Genomic DNA, 24,559 nt, shown 5'->3' with positions numbered 1-24,559 from the left:
ACAAAAATAATAAATAATAATTGCTTATCTTACTGTTCTATTTGAGTTACTTCCGGGTTGATTGAATGCTGGCGAGTGTGGCTGCCGCTGCTCACTCACAATAAAAACCTTATCCTGTGACTGTAAAGTGACCTTGAGAGTTTTGAAAGGCGCTTATAAATGAAATGTATTATTATTGTTATACAAATGTTGGATGAACTGCAGAAAATGGTGAATCATATGACTGATTGAACCCCTAACCATTTTCCCTCTTAACCTGAAACGTCTAACACCACCTTCAAACCATATGTTGTGCCAATTTTTATTAGCTATGGCGAACGTGTTTGTTGACATTTTGAGCATGATAAAGGTTTCCAAATAGTAAAATACATCAGATCGTATAGAAACACCGTCTTTTATGACACATACTTTTTTTTAATTTTGCAAAATATGTTTTTTATCACTTTTCTCAAGCTGCTGCACCTCACGCTTTACCACTGTCTTAAATAACAAAGTTAATTAAACGATCGCCCAGCGGCTGCTTTTCATGGCTAGAATTTTTACGAGTCCTTCTTTTCCCATCTGTTGACATTTGTGGTCCTGATCCAACAAGCAAAGTCACACAGGAAATTAAGCTTGACATGTTCTCACAAAACACTTCCTTTTTTTTTAAATAGAAACTTGAAAATGGGAGTCAGACGCTCTAAAAGCATCACTACAGTACGATGCATTTGGAAACAACAAGACACAAAGTGTATCATTGACAAATGGTACGCGTGGCTGCCGCTGCTAACCCACAGAAAAAAAAAATCCTGTGACGGTAAAGTGTCCTTGAGAGTTTTGAAAGGCGCTTGCTTATGAATGAAATGTATTATTATTATGAATTTGGTCAGCATTACGTCTATGCAGGCTCTCAGTCGGACAGGGGTGGTCCATTGAGGAAAAGGTTTCTTTCTTCAGACGTCATCTGTACTTCTTTAAAGGTGTTGGTCGTTTCGCTCCTCATGTCCAGTTATGAATATGATTCAAATAGTTCTGAAGAGGAAAGCATACACGTTTGCAATCAATTAAAGATTTTATTTGTGCCATTTTGAGGCAACATTGGGGGAAAATCTCTCACCCAAAAAAAGAGGCACAACATGGCGACCTCCTGTGGCCACCTCCGTTTCCACAGGCTGATAAATTCCTTATATGGCGCTTGGACGCCCTCTTCTGGCGGCTTTTTGGTGCAACACGAGGTCCCCAGACCAAACAAGTACAGAAAAATACATTGACGTGATGGGAGGACCGCTACAAAGCGTTTTTTTTACGGTCAAGGGCGGTCCTTTAGTGACGTCACGTACGGACTCGTCACCAACTCAAAAACAAGACTTCCTAAATATTCAGAGCGAGTCTTAAAACGTAAAATATAGCTATATGCGGTGGAATCTTATTCAAATACGCTCGACGTCGGTTGTCCTTTAAATGATCATCTCTTTCCCTAAATTACATCATAAACAGTCCTTTAAGCACATAAAAGCTAAAAACTGCTAAATTAACACAAATAGTAATAATAATAATAATAATAATAATAATAATAATAATAATGATGATGCTGTGAAATGTAAATTTCTCCACTGCGAGACTAATAAAGGCAAATCCATCCATCCAAATATGTCGTAACTTATTAAAAGTATTTATGTTTACATGTGAAATTTTGTTAATAAAATTGCACATTGAAATATTAAACACACATATGTTTTTTTTCTCAGTAGGTTGACAGATGGTAGCTTTTAAGTGCAGATGTACTCCAGATTGAGGGCCATTAGCATTGTCCCTGCGATGTGAGCATAGTTATCCCCCTTTTTGACTGCATAGTGTCCTGAGAAAAGTGGGCCAAGCTAGTGGGTGAACATGGATGGCGGTCCCCATGAAATAAGCACATGGTGTTTGTCCATTGACTGGCACGCGAAAGCCCCAACCTCTCAGAGAACAATCGGAACAGGAAGTGAGCAAGGAAAGTTTCTTTCACTCACAGGAAGCCTGACAAAGTCGACAGTAGCTCCAGTGACAAACACACTCAACAGATACGCACACTCTTCAAGACTGGAGTTTTTTTTTAACTGAAGAAATGAAGTAACACCAATATGCCCAATTGGGTTTCCTTAGTTTGGCTAATTTCCTGCACATGAGAGCAGAGGCAGCAGAATCGGATGTTTCACTACTTCCTTCTTTTGAAATATTGTGTTTTTTTTTGTTGTTGTTCTTACATCACTGCCTAATAGTCTTCTTATCTTCTTCTTTTTCTTCCCATGCCGCACAGTCACATAACCCAGAAGGACGCAGGTAAGAATGAATGATTTCAGTAACTGTCGTTCTAAATGATATCAGATACATTAATGTAAATTCATAAAAGTAATGACTGTAACTGTACGGTATATGCTAATTGCCATGACAGCCGGTGCTTGACAGTTCGCCGTCAAGTTTTTTTCCCAAAGAATACGCAATAGCTACTGACAATATGGGAGAACATATTCTACATTCTTTCGAAAGATAATTGATTCATTATTTATTTTGGCATTTTTTATTATGCGTACAGACTATAACCCTCATGTGAAATCTTAATTCGACACTGTAATCCTGGTTCTAAACACTAAGTGTTGCTTTAAAGCCCAACTATTTTTGAGAGCACTAAAATCCACAAACAATCATGGATATACAGACACTCCCCAACTTACAAACAGTCGTTCATAAGGTGAATTTGTTCGTAAATTGCTTCAGTGATAGATTTGGTATGGAATGTACATGTTTAAGGCTTATATAAGTACAGTAAAGTATCGATATTCTCGGGAGTCGGAAAAAAATATCGATATAACCGGACTATCGATATATCCGATCCTGCGGCATGTAAATTTTCTCCTTGCGTTCATAGAAATAGTATCGTAATAAGCAGTACTATCGATATAACCGATATCGATATAACGAGACTTTACTGTATGTTTAAAAGACAACCGGCACCTCTGGACAAGTTGTGTCCATAATTTGTAAAATCACTTCAAATGACTTCTACTGAGCGCATTTTACAAAGATTCCACCGCATATAGCTATATTTTACGTTTTAAGACTCGCACTGAATATTCAGGAAGTCTTGTTTTCGAGTTGATGACGATGCCTGACATGGGGTCACGTCTGGAACGCCCCTGACCGAGAAGGCGAGACAAAAATGCATTTTGGGTACTTTGTTTGGTCTGAAAACATTGTGTTGATGGCGAAATTAGAAGACACATAAAAAAAGCAATAGTGAATCGTTGTGCGTCGCACCAAGACTACTATTTGATACGAGTTGACACAAATTCCCATCAGACAAATCCGCCCATTTCCAACGGAGCTTGGGCGCCATCTTGTGCATTTTCTGGGATGCTACATTGGAGTCCAGACGGCTCGAATTGATACGGAAGAACTTCTTTTATCGATTGCAAACATTTATGTTTTCCTCTTCAGAACTATATGAATCATATTCATAACTGGATGAGTAACAAGTAAGCCTCTTCTTTGAATCTGAACTCCGTGAGGACATTGTTCTGATTCTGAAGCAAGGCAAGACGTCCTGGCGTGACGTAACGAACTGTGGGTGGGACTTTCTGAAAATCCCGAGTCTGAGGTCATTTTGTGGTAGTTCTTGGACACTTAAGTGTTTTTATTGGAGCTTTGCATTTCACGAAAAATATCCGCCTGCGTGTTTTGGGTATTTTAGATGCTATAAAACGTTTTTCTGATGTCAGTTCGGAAACAAAAAAAACGGTGTCGGTTGTCCTTTAAGGCTTGTATAAGTAACCTTTATTGGTTTGCGCTGAAAAAATAAATTTTAATAATGGGTGCAATTAGATATTTAACAGTAAAAATGAAGCACTATTCAGAAAAAGGCGCGCAATGCAAAATCACACTGATAGAATCTCTGTCCGAATATTTTTCGACATACCCGCAAAAATGTCCTTATGTACCATTGTTTGTAACTCGAATATTATAGTAAGGGAGCGTCTGTAATGGAACAAACATATCTTTGTCTCGTGGAATGATGAACCAGCATATAGTTCATGACCCATGTCTGTATGTGTACACCAAGGACTTCTATACAATTAGATGTTTACGACGACTATCTGAAAACCTTGTAAAGTGGATTCCATCCACTTCTATACATTCTGTCTGCCTTTGTTTATTTCACCATTCAACATCATGAAAGATCTCTTTCAATCTTCGCACTGTAAACACCGCATTTGTCTTTTGTCATCCCAACTTTTCATCTCTAGAAAAAAAGAAAATGAATGCCTCGCTAGCCAATGCCTCCATCAAGTGTGTCCGGGATTTTAGCGTGACCTCAGTAGTCTTCCCCAGCCTGTATAGCATCCTCTTTATATTTGGCTTGCTGCTCAATTTAATGGCAGCATGGGTCTTCTTCAGCATCCCCAGCAAGTCTACATTCATGGTCTTTTTGAAAAATGTGGTAAGTGGCGTGTACACATGTCACGAGATCATCATCCCCCCAAAGGAATTGTCTATAATAAACTTTGTGATTTAAAAAAAAACATTAATAATGGCATTATTGGATAGATAAACTCATTAACTGCCATTCACAAATTATATATAAAATATGAGGTAGAGCGCCATTCACGAATTTGTTTGGGTTTTGTTTTTTCATGCTTGGGTGCTGATAAAGCGCTGGCCATGGACCACAAGGGGGCAACATTTCCCCTTTTCCCATGTTCGTGCTTTGTTCCAGCTCTAGCGGTTGTTAAAGCACTATATAAACCAATATGTATGTATTGCATTGTATTTTGGACAGCCACCCTCATTTCAAGCTCATATAAATACAGACCCATGTAATTTAGGAATTAACTTAAAAAACTCTCAAGGTTACTTTACAGTCAGAGGATCAATTTTACTGTAGGTGAGCAGCGGCAGCCACATGCGCCAGCGTTCACTCAACCGGGAATAACTCAAATAGATCAAGTTCGCTAGCTAATAGATAACAAATAGATAGCTAGCTAGCTAGTTAGACAGCTAATAAATCCCAAATTGATAGTTTATGTAGTCCTTAAACTATATATTCTGTGCATCCTGGAATTCAAGTGACAATGACAAAAACCCTGGCACTGGAGGGGACACATTTTTGCACATGTCTGGCAGTGAATGAGATGTGTGGATGTTTGAGCATATTAGTGCGTGTAGGGATGTTTGGATAAAGATATGGGCAATAGTTAATTAGTTATGTAGTGCTTTATCGATTTAGTTAATCGCTTATCTATTTATTTTTATGTATTTCTTAAATGTGTTCATTGGTTATAGCTATTAGCTAGCTATCTAGTTAGCCATCTAGCTATCTCTTAGCTAGCTAGCTTTCTATCTGTTTAAGTTACGTATTATTATTATTATTATTATTATTATTATTATTATTATTATTATTATTATTATTATTATTATTATTATCTACCTATTAGCCAGCTAGCTAGATTTGTATCTATTTGAGTTACTTCATTTCTATCTATTTGAGATACTTCAGGGTTGAGTGAACGCTGGCGCGTGTGGCTGCCGCTGCTCACCCACATCTTCTTCTTCTTATTATTATTATTATTATTATTATTAGTAGTAGTAGTAGTAGTAGTAGTAGCAGTAGTAGTAGTAGTAGGATGAGTGATTTGTGATATTTGATGGATGAGTGGATGGTTGGATTCATGTATGGATATATGTAGCGATATAAGTATGTACAGCATGACTAATCAAATCATGTGATTTTTTTAAACAGGTGGTGGCTGATTTGTTAATGACGTTGACCATCCCCCTGAAAGTCTTAAGCGACGCCGGCGTAGGTGGAGGTCCTCTGCGAGCCATCCACTGCCGTTACTCAGCCGTTCTCTTCTACATCACCATGTACATCAGCATCATCTTGCTTGGCCTCATCAGTCTGGACCGCTATCTGAAAATAGTCAGGCCCTTTGGCAAGGGCGCCCTCCAGCGAGTGTGGGTCGGCCAGGCGCTGAGTGTCACTGTGTGGGTGGTCATGTTGTCTTTAGCGCTGCCCAATGTGATTCTAAGTGACCAACCGCCAAAGTACTCGAACGGACGCGTCAAGTGTACTTCGATGAAGAGCCAGGCCGGCTTGAATTGGCATGAAGGATTCAACTACTTCTGTCAGGTACCCATGATTCATCATTACCTCAAGTGTTACTTCATTAGGCACACCATCATATTGTGCTAACTTGAAGAAGCTGCCTTTGCAAAGATAAAGCGATTTTCTGCTCAATGTTTAAAGTCGTTAAGTAAGACACAAACTCAAAATTAGGTCTTTCTGTGCCTTCAATAAGATGGGTCTAAATCAATATCATGATAATATTAACCTTACAACAGGGGTCGATGAAGGTTTCTTCAGCCGTCATCTGTATTTCTTTGAAGGTGTCGGACGTTTCGCTTCTTATCCAAGAGGCTTCGTCAGCGAACTAAAATCTTTTGCTGGTAGTTTCGTCCTTCTATATATCCTTACTGTCCAGACGTGGCGGTACCAGATTCTTCTATGATTGCTCCCTGCTGTCAGGTTGGGGGGAGCAGAGGACTACTCCCTGTGGCTACACTGATTACTTCCATTGTCCTGACTGATTACTTCTGTTGTCCTGCCCGAGTATGATGTCTATGACTGGCCTGATTGCCCCATTTGCTCTGGTATCACCTCATCAGCATAACTAAGCCTACGTTGCCTAAGAAGTCTATTGTACGAACGATCCAAATTGAACCTCAACCCACCATGGCGATTTAGTGACGGATTTTGGATTTTTTATGAAAATAGCTTCTTTTACTCTCCTTTCAAACCATGTATTTTCTTTCGCTAAGATTTTAACCTCATTGTCGTCAAATGAGTGGTTGATAGCTTTTATGTGCATATGTACTGCCGATTGAGGCCCACTAGTATTATCCCTGCGATGTTGATAATGTCTTTTTTGAGAATTTGTTTAGTCTCCCCAATGTATTGCTATTTACAATTTTCATTTTTACAATGTATCAAATATACTACATTACTTTGTTTTTCATTTGGCAGCCTATCTTTTGGATGCACTAATTTTTGCCTGAAAGTGTTTATCGGTTTGAAATAAGTAGGAATTTTGTGTTGCCAAAGTACTCCGTAATTTTTCAGAAACTCCTGCAATGTAAGGTACTGCCACTCCTCTCCTTTTTGTATCTTCAGAATTTTTGGTTTCATTCCCTATTCTTTCTTTCTAACATTTGTTAAAAGACCACTGAAGGTAACCACAGTTTACAGACTTACAACAATCTACTTAAGTCAGTTTGTTAGTTGGACAGTTAGTTACAGGTCACTATTGCTCTTATTTAGCTTTAAACCTACAGAAACCAGTACATTAGCATGCAACGCTAGCTAGTTAGCAAGCAAATTAGCTAATCACTTTCCACCAAAACTTGAAGGATTGTTTTAGTTGTGGTCCAAAGAACAGAGTCACAGGAGGTTCTTCAGTTAGCTATCTAGTTTGCTAGAATGCAGGGCAGTAATACACAGAAGCTATGTAGCTAAAGTAGTAACTTTCCCGAACCATTTGGTAAATGGGTAGGGTATAGCAGAACAAAACGTGATATTTTGTCGTCTTTACTAGGGTGATAGTTAATTTTCCACACTTTTGACTGAAATTTGGTTAAGATTGTATCCTGAGTGTCATATAGATTTGGCTGCTAGCAGAATTTTACTTTTTCATTTGTTCATTCATAGTGCAGTGGTTCACATGGCTGATTGATTCACACACTTAAATCCGTATTAATAATTGCTTTGTTATTAAAAGGTGACCAATCTATGTTGGATTCCAACTCTTGCCCGTAGTCATTTTGGGAAAATGTCTGATGTGATCCTGAACATGACAGACTGTAGAAACAAAGATCAACAGGAGTATCATGTTTTCTATTTCTTTGTGTTTGCCTGCAGGTGATCTTCTGGGGAACATTTGCCATGATGGTGTTCTGCTACACATTCATTAGCAAGAAGGTGTATGAGTCATACAAAGCCTCAAAGAGCAGCTCTGAGGCAGCCACCCGCAAAACCAAAGCCAAAGTCTTTGTGGTGGTTGCTGTCTTTTTTGTCTGCTTTGCTCCCTTCCACTTTGCCCGCATTCCCTACACTCTGACGCAAACCCGAAATGCTATCACTGAATGCCGGGCGAAGAACGGTCTCTTCATTGCAAAAGAGACCACGTTGTGGCTGTCGGCCACCAATGTGTGTCTTGACCCGCTGATTTACGTGTTCCTGTGCAGTGTGTTTCGAAAGAGACTCACCGCCACGCTTAGAAGAAAGCCTCTCCAACAAGGAGACTCCCCCACTGCCACGTCCACACAGCTGGAGATGTCGCAAATGGGAAACAGACTGGTAAAAAATGGTACATCAAATTAGCACAATGGACTTAAAGTATCTAACATGTCCAATATGTACATATGTCTAATATTTTATAGTTAATTAAAAAAAACAAACTGCTTTGAAAATGATGGGGAATTTAACAAAAAGGCGGCAAGCCATCGTATGTTGGCAATTTCTGAAAAAAAAACAACCACTGTAGCAACATAAATACAATACAATACAATACAATACAATACAATACAATACAATACAATACAACACATCCTAATTCATATTGCACTTTCACAACCGCTGTAGCTGCAACAAAGCGCTTCACATAATAGTCAAGCAAAATAGTAAACACAACAGGAACATTAAAAAAATAGACGGTTGTACAATCTTAACGACTTTCCCCGTGTACTCTATGATGCTAAACTACTCAGTGTCACTATTGTTACTGAGCAAAGAGTTTAATTTATGTGATATCTAAACCATTCCTCTTGCCACATTTACAAAGGATGATTATTGGTTTGTTCATTTATTTAACAGTATTGATGTAATGGAGTACATATGATAGAAAACTGACTTTTTCATTGCTTGCATAGACATAAATTGGTCTCTTGTGTGCCACATACCATGTGCATGCAACACAAAATGGACTGATTTTAACAAGGAAGTAAAGTGAGTGAAAAGTGTACTATAATTCTTGAACTTTCAAGTATTTTGACCTAGGTATGTCACTTTTTATGAAATGCATCTAATACAGTTATTTTACTCATTCACTACCATATCATTAATTTATTCGGGAATTGAAAATATGACGTAAAGCGCCATTACCGAATTTGTTCGGGATTTGTTTTTTCATGCTTTGGTTCCGATAAAGCGCTGGCCATGGCTTCTGTCGATATTTTTTTCTTTTCCACAAGAGGGCAACATTTCCCTTTTTTTTCCATGTTAGCGCTTTGTACCAGCGTCAGATGTTGTTAAAGCGCTACATAAACCAATATGTATGTATATCATTGTATTTTGGACAGCCACCCTGGTCAAGCTCATATAACTCCAGACCCATTTAATTTAGGAATTAACTATTTTTTTCTGATGAAAGAAGAGGTGTCTATGGTTTCTAACGCTGTATTGAATGTTTATGTAGTCCTAAAACTCAATATTCTGTGGGTCCTGTAATTCAAGTGACAATGACAAAAACACTGGCACTGGAGTGGCCACATTTTTGCACGTCTGGCAGTGAATGAGTTAATATGTGGAAAACAATGAAATAAGTCTCAGCAAATCAACACAATATTCATGGACAAATAGATGCTCCAAACATCACTGCGGGAGATCATGACATTGCAACACTGACCACACTGTTCCTGCCACACAACACAATGTTTGCAAAGTCATTGGATGTATGATGTCAAGCACACTCAATGTCCTTGTCAACTTCCCGATCTCTAATCTCCTTGAACTGACACTTCTCCCTCTGTCAACTCAAAAAAAAAACATTTAGTCAGCATTTACTGCAAACCGCTCGTGCTAAGCAAACACTCACTGCTTAACGCTGAGGAAACAAAAGCACCTTTTTTTCAATGATTTTTCTTACACACAGAGTGGTGGAAACATACACAGACAATTGTGTATAATATTTTCACCTTGGAGATAAAAGTCTTTAAAATCAAGATTGGTAAATGTCTTTGAAATAAACATTATCTGGTGTGAGATGCATTATAAAGTAATTTTTCTGCCACAGTTGGATAGAGTCCAACAATCATAAAACTTAAACCTGTTCAATATTTACAACCACAATATCTTGTGTACAACCTCTTAATTGTCAATAAAGAAAGAATATGTTTTTCTTTCCAGCCTCACTTCCACCCTGAACCATTTTTATTAGATGTTTTATTATAAAATTAATTTATAAACTACTTATGGAAGGATTAACGTGAGCGTTCATCTGATATATAATCAAGCAACTGCATGTAGTTTTGATTAATGTAATTATGAATTATAATCTTCCTTCATCCCACCCCGTATTGACTTGACTGCAGAAACTGATATTTGGTCTCGAAATTAATGAGCTATTCTCTCTGGGCGGTGGCTGACGCAGAAGAAAGGCAGTTTGTCACCCGCCGATTAAATTCTCTGTCAACCGCGACTGCAAGTAATGACAAATTCAAAATGACATTCATGGAAATTAAATCAACTCTGTGATAGTGTTGATTGGCACCGCATGCACGGACACAAGTCGGGGTCAGGGAAGAGTCAAACCAGGTAGAAGGAAGTGGCAGGAGGGCTGCTTGTTTATTGCGCTTGCGTGTCCCTGCATGGCTGTAGCGAAATGGAACAATGTCTGTAATCAATGGTTCAATGGTTCTTAAATTAGGGTGCCCAAAGTCTTTCTCTCAGGAGCCATAACATGTGACCTTATTATTTGTCATTATTAGAACCAATGATTAGCGATGTTGCATAATATTAAAAAAACAACTTTTAACCTATGTATGGGCATTGGAATTTAAAACCAACTGTTCCTCTCTGAATTGGATGGGGTGGGAGAGCAGACGACAGTACATGCAAACTCCACAAGGTAACGCTGGAATCAAACTACACTTCGGCATACACAGTCAACCTAACAACGTGCTAGCCATTCAATTACCGTGCCACCCCTTACGAGATTGTGTGCGTGTTTGTGTGTGACATTTTTACATTTATACATGCATACATGTACATTTAAAATTGCATTGGATATGACAATGAACAACGCTTTGTATTTCAATCAAAATAAATTGTCCTGCCTTGCTTTTTCAAAGTTCCTGGCGATCTCGTGCATTTCGGTGACTTACGCGCGCCCTGTCACGTGACGTGTCACGAGTCTTTCCTTCACTTCCGTCAACTTTCCACGGTGGAATCACAAGCATGGCGGATTTCGATGAGGACCGGGGCATTTTGACGGAGGAACCCGGCGATGATGACTCCTCGTCCGGCCGAGAGGGGGTTGACCGTGGCAGCACCCACCTACCTGCCATCTGCGATCCGTCGCACGTTTTACACCGTATTGTTGTTTTGGTTTTTATGTGCTTCCTAGGATTCGGTAAGCACGAAAAGGCGTTGTAGGGTTTATTTAAAACAAGTCTTGTTTACAAAATAGAACCTTGAGATTCACCCAAGACTCGTGTCTCGTAAAATGTTCCAATTGTGTACTTGTCGTGTTTTTTTCCCCCAGGGAGCTACTTCTGTTATGATAACCCGGCTTCTCTTCAGACTGAAGTCCTTCAGGTAAATGATCCTATTCGATGTTAAGAAATGAAAAACAACGGAGCAAATTTCCTACATTGCATAAAACAACACACACGCCTTCAGTAAACCACGGTGAAAATACAACCACAGAATTGTGCCTATCTAGTAACAAATTCACAGTCCTATTTTAATAAAATGTTTCATTAAGACTGGTTCGGGTCTCAAAATACCCACCGCTCTCCATTTATTATGTGAAACACGTACAGTATGGTCCCATGATTTGTAATAAATCATATTTTAGAATCGAAGTGACACCTACATAAGTCGTCTTAGATGTTAGCATTGTTAACTTAGAATATTACAAGCTAATATAAGCATTAACGGTTAACTTTAAAATTTTAACAAATACGAACGGAATTAAATATTTACCTTATTGGCATAAAGTGAGTCATGAAACTATATATGCTGGTACTGTACTATTTTGTGACTGTAAAGTGTTCCTGAGAGTTTTAAAAGGTGCTTATAAATACAATTTATTAATATTGGTATTAGTATTACTGTCAAGACTAAAGACTGGACCAACTCACAAACTTTTTTTTGTGAAGATTCAACTGAATTAAAAAAAGGTATACACCCCGCCCATAAAAATAAAAAGTGCAAGACAAATGATTTTTAATTTCTCAATCACATAGAATGACCTGTAACTTGGACAACTATACAATATACTATTTAGATCAGGCATGTCCAACTCTGGGCTACTTTGTTCTGCTTAATTTCCCCATTGTGGGGTAATTAAAGGCTTTCTGATTCTAATTCTGCTTATTTTCCAGCCAGCCCGATTGCATCACACCTGGTTCAGGTGATCGGCTCGTCAATCAGCTCCAAAGCAGCTGAATGATCCTGATTATTCGAATTAGGTGTTTGCTCCTCGGAGAGCTGGAAAACAACTAGGACAGGGACCCGAGAGGGACTGAGTTCGGAGACCCCTGGTCTAGATAGGATGGTGTAGTAAAAATAAACAGTTGAGATAATGTGTTGTGTTTCGGGCCAGTCATACGTTTTCAATTTATGATCCAAAAGATCAATTTTGGACCAAAACATGCTGACACTGACTGCTTTTTTTGAAGTTACTGCTAGTGCCTTTCTGTTTGCAGCCATGTTGTCGGTCAGTGAAGGTTGTTATGAGACTACACAAGCCACTTGAGCAGTTGTATATTAAAAAGTAAAATATAACTTAAATGTCAGGAGCAATAAAGTCAAACTGATTGATAGGATTGGATTTACCTTTATTGGAAAGGCAGCCACTCTTGCGGCGCCATCTTTAAGTAAAAAAAAAAAAAAAAAAAAAACAATTAATAAATGGATTAGACATCTTAGTATCATAGCACTACAATTGACTTGGATTTAATGTAAAAATACTTAAAGGCAATCAACTTGTGTCTTTTGTGAAGGATTTGAACCTGAACACGGCCAAGTTCATGCAACTATACGCCTGGTACTCGTGGCCCAATGTCATCCTCTGCTTCTTTGGGGGATTCCTTATTGACAGAGTCTTTGGCATCAGGTAATTTCAGTATTTAATAAGTTGGACTTTTCAGTAACATGACGACTAAATGTTTATTTTTTTCCTTTTTAGACTGGGAACCATCATCTTTTCCCTGTTTGTTTGTGTAGGACAGGTATGTTTGTATTATTTTCCATTTGGTATTCTCAGGCAGTTGTTGGGGAGGAGATTTTAATATGTTGTGTTGTTGTTTTTATCCATGCAGCTCATATTTGCTACTGGAGCTTTGGTAAATCGTTTTTGGTTGATGGAAATTGGACGGTTTATATTCGGGTGAGGAAATTATTACTTATGTGTACTTTACTGAAATAAGGATTTGCAAGATGGGAAATATAACACAATTTAATCGAAAATAATTTACACCGAACATATTGTTACGATCTCTAATGAGATATGCCGAAATGAAAAGATGGAAAAAATTGAAAAATGACATACATGGCTTTTTTTTGGAAACAAATTACTGTATGTGAACATTTTACTTGAATAATTTAAGTACCGGCACATTATTTTTATGTTTGTTAATCTACATGTCAGGTTCAAACTATGCAAAATGTCACAGTGACATTGCTGTTAGTCATAATGGTAGTACTTTGAAGAGCAAATTATTTTTTTCAGGTGGTACTTTGCTGGATTTTTTTTTACATGTGTATACACTGCATATTTACATTGGTAGATTTTAATTAGTACAAAGTGAGAGATGAATACATTTATTTTCCTTAAAGGGCAACTATTCTTGAATATATCAATCCTATACTGTGAAAATGTGCATTGTACCCACACAGATTATTATTATTATTATTATTATTATTATTATTATTATTATTATTATTATTATAGATGTATTTTTATTATACTGTACTTTGTTCAGCCTATAATAGAAATGATGATTATTAATCTTGTGGGGAGATAATGATTTTTTTTACACCGATGCAGTTCTCTATAAAATGTATTGCAATACTCCCAGCAAAAAATGTACTTCATATCTCATGTATACATTTTTATAGAGTGGCATAGTTTTAAAGTGAGTTATGATTTGCAGTTTAGATGCTGTCCAAATGGATGAGACATGTATTTATTTATCTCTTTTTAATGCTCTTGTGGATAGAATTGGAGGAGAGTCGCTGGCTGTGGCCCAGAACACGTATGCAGTCAACTGGTTTAAAGGGAAGGAACTCAACCTGGTGTTTGGTCTTCAGCTAAGCATGGCTCGCTTGGTAAATAAAATAAATAAAATAATACAAGTTCTGTCCGGAAGCAGCTCAATGACTCCTGTGGTCTGCAGGGCAGCACGGTGAACATGAACATCATGGGCTGGGTATACAACAAAGTGACTCTCCTGATTGGTGCTCCGGGTCACATCACGTTAGGCTGCTCGTTCATGATAGGTAAAGTAATGGAAATGACATGTAACAACATTCAGTATTCGGTTTCATATAGTGAAAGCATCCAATTGGTCTTTTTAGAAATATCAGCCAAGAGATCAGAAAGAGAACTGAAAGTGCAACCGCTCATGTAAATGACAGCAGTGAGCGGAAGCATGACTTCTTATTTTTAAACTACTCCGGCACTTTCAGCATATTTGTTAAACTTGTTGGTTTGTTCTTTGAGTTTAGTGACGTTATGTTGAGAAGTTAGGGTGAAAATGTGATTTCTATTGTTATGAAATCTTTTTCAGACTCATTCTCTGCCATTTACGAAATGAGTGTCAGCAAATTTAGAGCTTTCTGAGATTTTACATCTGCAGAATATTGTGTTTTATGACTATGCAAACAAAGAAAATGAAATAGAAGCCTTTGTTCAAAATACGTATGTGTGTGTGAGACACTGCTCTTTGTACTAGTACATGTATTAAAGTCACAAATTGATAAATCACAAAGTGCTTGGAAATTTTAAAATATCCGCCTCATACATTGCTTTGATATATGATAATCGCATCGAAATATTGTCATGTTTGCTGCCGCCATCTAGCGGTGGGGTTATGAAGCACAACAAAGTATGGAATTTTTGCTCGCAATGGAAGAGAAAACAGACCAAGTGACCGTTGGCGTCGACAAAATGTCTTTAGTGAAGACACTTATACCTCCATAAAGGCAGCGCCTTCTGGGGTGTTCTATCCGCCCAGAGAAGGACATTGTGTTTTCTGATGACTGTTGCATGCACCACCTTTAAAGATCTGCACCCTATTTGACAACCATGCTTCAGTGGGTGATGAACTGCTGCTTTCATGAGTTTATTTATTTTTTTGTACATTTAGTCCTTGCAAAGAAATATCCAAACTCTTAACCAGACCTAAATCAACTTCAGCCTCAAATGTTTGCCATCAATATTTGCAGCCATGACCATATTAAATTTCATTCTTTTTCCTCTCCTCAGCTGCTGTAACCTGCATTTTCTCGCTAATCTGTGCACTGGTCTTGGCATACCTTGACAAAAGAGCAGAGAAAATACTCGAGAAGGAACAAGGGAAAACTGGTAAAGCATTCTGACTATGGCTTGTACATGCCTATCTTGACCCCCAGTGTCATAAGCTTCAGACTACACATAAATATTTAATGTTTCCCGTTACAGCTACAATATTTCCAACTTCAATGAATGTGTGCTCTATATAAAAAAAACATAAACACCACTGTCATGTAATTAGATTTTTTTAAACCACTTCAATGTATGTATGTTTCTTGTCTGGCAGGTGAGGTAATTCAACTGACTGATGTGAAAGACTTCCCCTTGCCCCTGTGGATCATCTTCATCATTTGTGTCAGCTACTACGTGGCCATCTTCCCTTTTATTGGACTGGGGCAGTGAGTATTACACAAGCGCTCCCCTCACTAAACTAGAAATCGCTTCTAATTTGATTATTTATTTATTTTTACAATGTTTGTCCTTTCCAGGATTTATGTTCATTGGTCTAAAGTCAACAGGGATACAAATTAATGGTCTCTGTATTTAGGAATAGAAAACTAACTATGGTTGCCAGCAAATCAACACACACCTGTTCAATATGTACGCTTTGTGCTGTATTTTGTACAGCTGCCCCCATTTCAAGGTCGGCCTAATCTAGAACCATATAATTCAGGAATTCACTTTTTATTCTGATGAAAGAAGAGAGTCTAAGGTTTGTAATGCTGTATTTAAATTTTTATGAAGACCTAAAACTCAATATTCTGTGCATCCGGCAATTTGAGTGAAAATGACAAAAACCCTGGCACTGGAGTCGACACATTTTTACACATTATCTGGCAGTTACTTAGTTAACAGAAATCCCCGTTAAAAAAAAAAGCATGTTAGAGCAGTGTTGACATGGTCCGAGGAAATGATCCGCAACAATTATCCAAATTTTGGGAGTATTGCATTCTAAAAAAAAATATTTATTGGAGTGTAGTGTAGTGTCAGCCACAAAATTGTTCTTATAATTTCCACTCTTCATTTGCTAATAGAAGACCTGTGACCTTGTCTGTAGAACTGTGCAGCTGAATTTTGAATGAGTCCTTTTTATGTCTGATTCGAGTAGGCCTTTATTTTCTTCAAAAGATGACCCTGCACCTTACACTCTGGTGCCCCTTACACACCGGAAAATACGGCAAATTTAACAATGCTATAACACTGCAGATAATTTACAATCATAGTTTCTTACGGGGAACACTGAGCATTGTAGGCATCTGCTGAAAACATATGTATTGTCCTTGAGTGAATAAGAAAGAGAATTCAAGTCCTAAAGATATATTTGAAGGCCACGCTGGAAGTATAATAGAGGTCCTTGTTATATATGCACAATGACCACGTATGCGGTAAGATTTTGCGGCACAATGCTGCATGACAATCAAGCCACATAGGGGTGGCGTTGAGCGTCAGAAATGGAAAGTGTTTTTGAAAACGGCTCGCCGACGGGATAATTCAATTGATGTCATCGCAACTCGGAAGATGCTCTCAAATCATTTAGGGACTGATGTCGCTTCTCCACTCTACTGTACTGCGATCTCAAAGGAAGTTACTGTTTACTTGTCGTCGAAGTGGGAGCCTAAATGATGGATGGCTGAGGGAAAGCTGCGTAAGTGTAAGTGCTGAGCAACAGCGTCATCTCATTTTGCCTCTTTATTCTCCAGGGTCTTTTTCATCGAGAAGTTTGACTTTTCACCCGCTGAAGCAAGAGCTGTCAACAGGTACTTTACATCAGACAATGTTTACACTAAACCGGATTTTATTTGGACAGAAGAGGATTTGGGCTAATGAAGAAAAAATGAAGGTTGGCAAGATTCTCACTTTATTCACAGAATTCTAATTTTATTCACATAATTCTGACTTTAATTTTATTTAAAGTCTTTAAAGTGAGAAATCGGATTTTAATCTCAGAATTCTCAGTTTATTTCTCTTTAATTCACTTTAATTTCGGTATTCTGACTTTAATCTGAGAATTCTGACTTTAATCTGTGAATTCTGACTTTAATCTCAAAAGGTTTACTTTAAAGTGAGAATTTTGAGAATAAAATCTGAATTATCACTTTAATCTCAGAATTATGATTTTAAAGTGTGAATTCTGAGATTAAAATCCAAATTCTGAAACTAAAGTCAGAATTCTGAGACTAAAGTCAGAATTCTGAGAATAAATTCAGAATTCTCAGATTAAAGTCAGAATTCTGAAATTAAAGTCAGAATTCTGAGGGGAAAAATCACAATTCTGAGGAAAAAAAATCTGAATTCTGATTTTAATGTCAGAATTCATAATATAAAGTGGGAATTTCGATATTCAAACATTTCACTTTAAAATCTGAATTTTAAAATCAGAATTCTGTGATTAAAGTCAGAATTATGAGATTAAAGTAAAAAATGAGCGGAAAAAAAAATCAGAATTCTGATTTTAATGTCAGAAATGTATAGCGCTATATAAGAATAAGAATACATTTAATTTCTAATATGTCTTTAAGCAGAAAGTGGGACTTTCGATATTAAATTCAAAATTTTCACTTTAAAATCCAAATTTTAAAGTCAGAATTCTGATATTAAAATCAGAAGTCTGAGATTAAAGTCAGAATTTTGCCAACTTTATTTATTTTCCTTCAATGGCTCTAATCCTCCACTGTACATTTTTTTCTTATTGTACATTTTTTTCTTCCCCTCAAATATATGTTTCTTTCTCTTAAAATATGTCTTTAAGCAGTCGACATAACCTTGTACATCTACCGAGTTTTGTGATCCCCTTTCATAAAAGGGTGTGCACACTTTGGCTCTTGCATTACCTCAATTGTTATTTTTTTTTTCCATCTCCTCTCCATGTACCCTTCTGAATCTCCCAGCATCGTTTACATCATCTCGGCGCCAGCGTCTCCTGTTTTGGGCTTTATGGTGGACAAAACAGGGAGGAATGTGATTTGGGTGATGTGCGCTGTGTGCACTACGTTGGCCTCACACATGATGCTGGCCTTTACTTTCTGGACCCCCTGGATTGGCATGGTAAACTGTGAAATGTTTTAGACACATGCTTTTTTTTCACATGATAATAGACCAACCAAAACTACATTTGATGTTTTATTTATTTATTTTTTAAATTGTATAATTTAGTAAAAATATTGACTCTTTTCTCTGACATAGCAAATGCGGTTTTATTCAACAATCTGAAACAGACCGTTTCCAGTGTACAAGGCTATAATAGTATAGGGAGCACCCCCAAGGAATGGTGTATGTTCAAACTTTTTCCATATATAAGGCGCATCTTCAGTGATGAAAAACAAGTTTTCCAAATATATAAATACATTAAAGTTTTCCAAATATTAGGCACACCATATTATAAGGCGCCACAGTAGGGTCAGTGGCTGCTGAGAGTCGAAGCGGGACCTGTTGTGGCTCAATATGACTTCACATTTAAGGTGCGCCGACTGGCGTACATGGCGCAGAGGCATTTTTTAAAAGATAATCAAGGCTTTTTGGTGCGCCTTATACACCTGAAAATACAATGATTTATCTCATCAATCATTTACATCATGTGTCTTTCAGTCACTTCTAGGCTTGTCCTACTCCCTGTTGGCATGCGCACTTTGGCCCATGGTAGCCTTCGTGGTACCCGAGCACCAGCTGGGAACAGCTTATGGCTTGTATGAACCCTTCTACATCATTTCCCTCTTTTTGTAAACTATCATTGGTTGTGTTTCATTAATGGTTATGTTCCTCCTAAAGCATGCAGTCTGTCCAAAACCTCGGATTAGCTCTCATCTCCATGGCAGCAGGAGCCATCCTCGATACCAAAGGATACCTATTTCTCCAACTCTTTTTCTGTTCCTGCATCTGCAGTAAGTCTTTTTTTCTATATTTTTCAGCATTGAAAATCTATTTTTTTCCCTGATTGAGAGTCTCAAGGGTATTTTTTTCTCCACATTGTTGTCTTGCAGTTGCATTAATGGCAGTGGTGTTGCTTTACTTCGTGGATTATCTAAGAGGTAAGAGAATATTTTAACGGTGGGAGTGAAGCACAGCCTTTACTCATTCACTGCCATTATAGAATTTATTCAGGAATGGCAGTGAATGAGAAAAAGCAAAAACTGAACTAATTCAGGACTGGCGCTCTACGTCATATTTTCAATACCCAAATAAATTAATAATAAATAAATTGGGAATTGAAAATATGACGTAGAGCGCCATTCCCGAATTAGTTCGGATTTAGTTTTTTTTTCTTGCTTGGGTGCCAATAAAGCGCTGGCCAGACCTCGGGCAATGTTTTTTTTTTTTTTGCCTTCCACAAAAGGCAGTGTTTCCTTTTTTTTCCATGTTCACGCTTTTGTTCCAGCTGTTTTTATAGCGCTATATAAGAATAAGAATACATTTAGTTTCTAAGCGCCTTTCAAAACTCTCAAGGACACTTTACAGTCATTGGATGTTTTTGTGCGGGTGAGCAGCGGCAACCATTCGCACCAGCGTTCACTCTACCCGGAAGTAATACGGCAGCAAAGTTATGAAAGGAAGAGGAAAGGAAAAAAAAACTAAATAACAAATAATATGACAACACAAAGACACAGAGAGTCATTCATTCTTCAGCACTTGCTGTACCCTCTTTGTGACATGAAGCAGTTCTAGATGAAAAAGGAGAGGATCAAAGCATCCTGTTCGGCAGTTGATCAGGGTGTGAATGTGCACGTCTATTGCCTTGTATTTTGGACAGCCTCCCTCATTTCAAGCTCATATAACTCCAGACTCATATAATTTAGGAACATTCTGTGTACGTCCTGGAATTCAAGTGACAATGACAAAAACCCCCAGATATTTTTACACATGTCTGGCAGTGGATGAGTTAATCACATCGCTCCTGTTTCTTTTTCTCCAGGAGGAGATTTAAACCGGTCAGCTGGAGCCAGAGCCAAATTCCTGAAAGAAGCTACTTCAGAAGCTGAGTGAGTAGCAGCCACTCTTCACCCATTCGGCGTTGCTTTCCCGCCCACTCACAGGCGTCTTCGAAACGTAATGAACAACCCACTCATCGAAGCAAGCGGGACGCATATTTTTGGCTCTTCGGAGAATTGCTTACCCTGAGCTGATTCGACTGTTTACTTTCCCGGCATGTCTAGCCTCACCAGCCTCTTTATTAGGTTCACCCATGCAATGAGATGTAATCCGCTATAAGTGGGAGATCACGCGACTAAATCCGGAAAACACATTTCTGTATATGTTGGAATGGTTGGTTTGACATGATTTTTGAAGCCAAACTGAAGGCTGAAGGCTCTGTCACCCAGTGGAATAAGGAAATAAGTTTCTCACCATTTGAGTAATTTCTCCCTCATGTTTTAATTGCTCTTTTCCAGATGATGATGATGAGGGATCGCACACAGTCCTGAGCATACAAAGGCACAAGGCCTTATGGTCCACCCCTCAGCTGTCAGTCAATGGACCGTGGGGTCATGACTGCGGGACTCGTGATTCAGTACTGCCATCAACTGAGTATCTAGGGTTTTTTTTTTTTTTGGGGGGGGGGGGGTCGTACTTCTGTTTAAGAAGGAACTGAACATTTGAAAGCTTTTTCAGTCTCGGGATGGAGAAGAGCTACAATATCAAATGACCTTATCCTATAGAGAGTATTTTTTTTTAATTGCGTTTAAAGATTATCCAGTTTTTGGTACATATCATTTTATATGTAAATATAGTGCATATTGGCTCTCCTAGGGTTCAGAAGGACTTGATATTTTAATCATCCGCACTACAATATGGTCATCGTGGCTGTTTTAAAGGGGCATTGCTCTTTTTCTTAGTCATCATGTAATTAATATTTATCTTGTCCTCACTGGATTTGGGGATTGATTATGATAATTTTTATTTTTGCATTTATAACCGTTCAATTGTATTTAGCATTTTTTTAAAGACATTTTGTTAATGTGTCCTTTTGAGGACCGTTTATTCACAAATTTTAAGTAGTGAGTTGAATGAAAAATTGTGACTCATCTTTGTGAAAATGATTGATGCACTACAGCCGAGTAGTTGTGTGAAATGCTCGATAAACCACTCGAACAATCATGGGCTGGTTTTGTGAAACTAAGTTTAAAAAAATAAAAAAAGATACAAATTGAATAAACATCTTTTTGAACAACACAGTTGATTTGTATTTTATTCTCCACAGGGAGTGTGGGAAGTGTTTGTGGAAGGCTTAACTGTGTTGTTGGTGTAGGAACACACGGCGGCCCAGTAAGCTGACAGAGTTTGACGTGGCGAGATTGTTACCTATGTCTACATTTGGCTTGCGCAACCGCTATCTCTCCCAACTTGGAGCACAGGTAGCACACAATCACTTGATAAACATTAACTCATTCACTTGAGGCACAAAACACAGGATAACACTGACTTAAGTTCCCGATCACCGATCATTACAGAAAAAAAAATAATGCGTTAACGAGAAAGAAAGAGCTAATTCCTAAATTATATGGGTCTGGAGTTATATGAGTTTGAAATGAGGGCTGCTGTCCTAAATGCAATGCAATACATAACATTGAGCTGAAGCTGGAACAAAGGGCTCACATGAAAATAAAGAGAAATGCTGCTCTCTTGTGGAGGGACAAAAACATTGCCAGAGGGCTGACCAGCACTTTATCGGCAGTCCCAGCAAGAAAAAAACCTAACAAATTTGGTAATGGGCGCTCTCCACGTCATATTTTCAATTTCCGAATAAAATCGGGAATGGCATTAAATGAGTTTTGTCCGTCACTCGATGCTGTTGATTACAATTGAAGGCTTTAAGTCGATGGCAATATTTAATATTCAACTTATTAATTGAGGCCTCAAAGCGATTAATCAATTGTCATAATAATCATTGATTTATTTGATCTGATATCAATTAATCGTTTCACATCTCATTAATATAAAGTATGTTTACGACTTAAGAGGCATATTTATTCAAGAAATTGCTCAATCACGTTGAGGGATTTGACGATAATTCATTAAATCTATAACGTGCGACTTCAGGTCTTGATTGTGATCCAGAAGGATTGATTTTGATGCTCTCGCTGATGTATTTGTATAGCCATCACCAAGCTCTTTGGCTCTAAATGAGATCTTCTCATTGTTCTATCCTCTCCACTCTCTCAGCTGCCAAACCACTGCTCCAGCCATCTGTCACCGCTTGCCCACAGGAGCGTTCTGAAGTGATGCCCTTCATTCGGCTGCAATCCCCTGGCACTATAGCCATGTGACTCCAGACAAGTATGCAATGACAATAAGAAAAAAAGAGAATGACGAGAGAGCGTGTTTACCACTTTGTGAACTTGTAGACATTACCTTTGGAGCACCAAGCCACTTTTAAGCTTCACACGGGTGATTGTTTTCATTCTGAGTGGACAGCTACACAGGTACTTAAATTGGGACACAAACCACAGGTTCTGTTGTGGTGATTTTTTTTTTTTACCAGCGCAACCTCACAGAACACGGTCTTGAGATAAAAATATGGACCATCAAGAGTCAAGGACAGAAGGTCTTAAAGGACAACCGACGTCTGCGGACAAGTTGTGTCCATAATTTGTAAAATGGCTTCAAATGACTTCTACTGAGCGTATTTTACAAAGATTCCACCGCATATAGCTATATTTTACGTTTTAACACTCGCGCTGAATATTCCGGAAGTCTTGTTTTTAAGTTGGTGACGAGTTCGTACCTTACGTCACTGAAGGAACGCCCTTAACCGAAAAAAGGACACATTGTAGCAGTCCTTCCATCACGTCAATGCATTTTGCTGTACTTTGGTCTGAAAACGCCGTGTAGGAACAAAAAGAGGCAGAAGAGGACGACAAAGCTCCATGTAAGGAATTAATCAGCCTGTGGAAACGGGCTGATTAATTCCTTACACGGCTTTGTCGCCATTTTCTGCCTTTTTTGGGTGCGTCCTCACCCTACGTCACTGAAGGAACGCCCCTCACCGAGAAAGGACATACCTTGCATCACCTCAATCCATTTTGCGGTACTTTGTTTGGTCTGAAAACTTCGTGTTGATGGTGAAATTAGAAGGAAAACACTTGGAAAGCCAAGACTTCTACAGTGTATTTGATGTTCGCTTACAAAACATCCCAGGAGACAATTTACACGGAGCTTTGTCGCCCTCTTCTGTCTTTTTATGGGTACTGTGTGTACTAAAGAGTTTGTCACTACATTTCTCTCCAGATTTCTCTCCAGATGCATCAAAATGACAGGAATAAATTCTTTAATCGATTGCAAACATGTATGCTTTCCTCTTCAGAACTATTTCAATCATATTCATAACTGGATGAGTAACAAGAAAGCATCTTTTCCGAATCTGAATCCATTGTTTTGATTCTCCAGCAAGGCAAGACGTCTTGGGGTGACACCACGAACAAGGGGGCACGACCTTCTGAAACTCGCCACTTCCGGGTTCAATTTGAAGTAGTTTTTGGACACTTTAAGTCATTTTATTGGTGTTTTGCATTTGACTAAAAATATAATATTATTTATATAATAATATTTTGGGTATTTTAAATGCTATAAAACGTTTTTCTGATGTCAAGGCTTTTGGGTGCACCTTATACAACGGAAAACAGTACGTAAATTTAATGTTCGGGTTTGCAAAATTCTAAAATGTAGTTTTCCCCATCCTGAAACATTCAAATTGATGGAGATTCATGGATTATGTTTTTTTTACCCCCCCCTCAACTATAGTGGATACTTGTTGCAGAGTGTCATCTCCAATAGATGTTTTCCTATTATCATTTTTTGCATACATTCGTCAATTACTGCGCTTCTCATCTGATTCTGAACGTCAGGTGTTTCATTCATGACACCCCCTACTTTTTTTGGCGCATTTTCCAAAGCATGCACGTCCAATGCGCACAATCACACATGCAGTGACACACTATAAAAAAAAAAACGCGCACGCACACTCAGCATCCCATTGGCTGCGATCACACCCCCCACCCCCGCCTCCTTCCACCACTGACATAACCCCCCCTTCCCTC

At 38.2% G+C, this 24,559-nt stretch overlaps 2 protein-coding genes and 1 long non-coding RNA gene across 4 annotated transcripts; 2 read left to right on the top strand and 1 right to left on the bottom strand.

The window, feature by feature from the left end:
- Positions 1-90: 90 nt before the first annotated feature.
- On the bottom strand, positions 91-11,251 carry LOC148888606 (uncharacterized). Its single transcript, XR_016117133.1, has 3 exons — positions 11,128-11,251; positions 8,281-8,368; positions 91-1,014 (listed from the first exon to the last, which is right to left on the bottom strand). It is a non-coding gene; the product is annotated as an uncharacterized LOC148888606 (long non-coding RNA).
- p2ry13 (purinergic receptor P2Y13) lies at positions 1,999-11,092 on the top strand. Its single transcript, XM_089013272.1, has 4 exons — positions 1,999-2,304; positions 4,266-4,459; positions 5,759-6,148; positions 7,934-11,092. The coding sequence occupies exons 1-4, from the start codon at positions 2,271-2,273 to the stop codon at positions 8,393-8,395; spliced, it is 1,080 nt and encodes a 359-aa protein (XP_088869398.1). The 5' UTR covers positions 1,999-2,270; the 3' UTR covers positions 8,396-11,092.
- Positions 11,209-23,746, top strand: mfsd1 (major facilitator superfamily domain containing 1). 2 transcript variants are annotated; one of them, XM_089013267.1, is made up of 17 exons: positions 11,209-11,423; positions 11,556-11,608; positions 13,021-13,133; positions 13,206-13,248; positions 13,339-13,406; positions 14,239-14,347; positions 14,416-14,518; positions 15,507-15,605; positions 15,820-15,931; positions 17,234-17,290; positions 18,422-18,578; positions 19,119-19,216; positions 19,299-19,411; positions 19,511-19,558; positions 20,440-20,506; positions 21,772-21,877; positions 22,686-23,746. In XM_089013267.1, the coding sequence occupies exons 1-17, from the start codon at positions 11,249-11,251 to the stop codon at positions 22,743-22,745; spliced, it is 1,581 nt and encodes a 526-aa protein (XP_088869393.1). In that variant the 5' UTR covers positions 11,209-11,248; the 3' UTR covers positions 22,746-23,746. The 2 variants fall into 2 exon arrangements, 1 of the variants encoding a protein (XP_088869393.1); XR_016117131.1 differs by having other exon boundaries at positions 11,211-11,423; positions 20,915-21,877.
- The last annotated feature ends 813 nt before the right edge of the window (positions 23,747-24,559 follow it).

This window comes from Hippocampus bargibanti, linkage group LG14, assembly GCF_051943395.1.
Source record: "Hippocampus bargibanti isolate YZ-2025 linkage group LG14, ASM5194339v1, whole genome shotgun sequence".
Taxonomy (NCBI): Eukaryota; Metazoa; Chordata; class Actinopteri; order Syngnathiformes; family Syngnathidae; genus Hippocampus; species Hippocampus bargibanti.
This window is presented reverse-complemented; position numbering and strand designations above follow the sequence as displayed.

Coding starts and splice junctions, on each gene's coding strand:
- p2ry13 (XM_089013272.1), top strand. CDS start 2,271: ATGCCGCACAGTCACATAACCCAGAAGGACGCAG. Junction 2,305..4,265: donor CATAACCCAGAAGGACGCAG/GTAAGAATGAAT, acceptor TTTCATCTCTAG/AAAAAAAGAAAATGAATGCC. Junction 6,149..7,933: donor GATTCAACTACTTCTGTCAG/GTACCCATGATT, acceptor GTTTGCCTGCAG/GTGATCTTCTGGGGAACATT.
- mfsd1 (XM_089013267.1), top strand. CDS start 11,249: ATGGCGGATTTCGATGAGGACCGGGGCATTTTGACGGAGGAACCCGGC. Junction 11,424..11,555: donor TATGTGCTTCCTAGGATTCG/GTAAGCACGAAA, acceptor TTTTTCCCCCAG/GGAGCTACTTCTGTTATGAT. Junction 21,878..22,685: donor TCTCCCAACTTGGAGCACAG/GTAGCACACAAT, acceptor CCACTCTCTCAG/CTGCCAAACCACTGCTCCAG.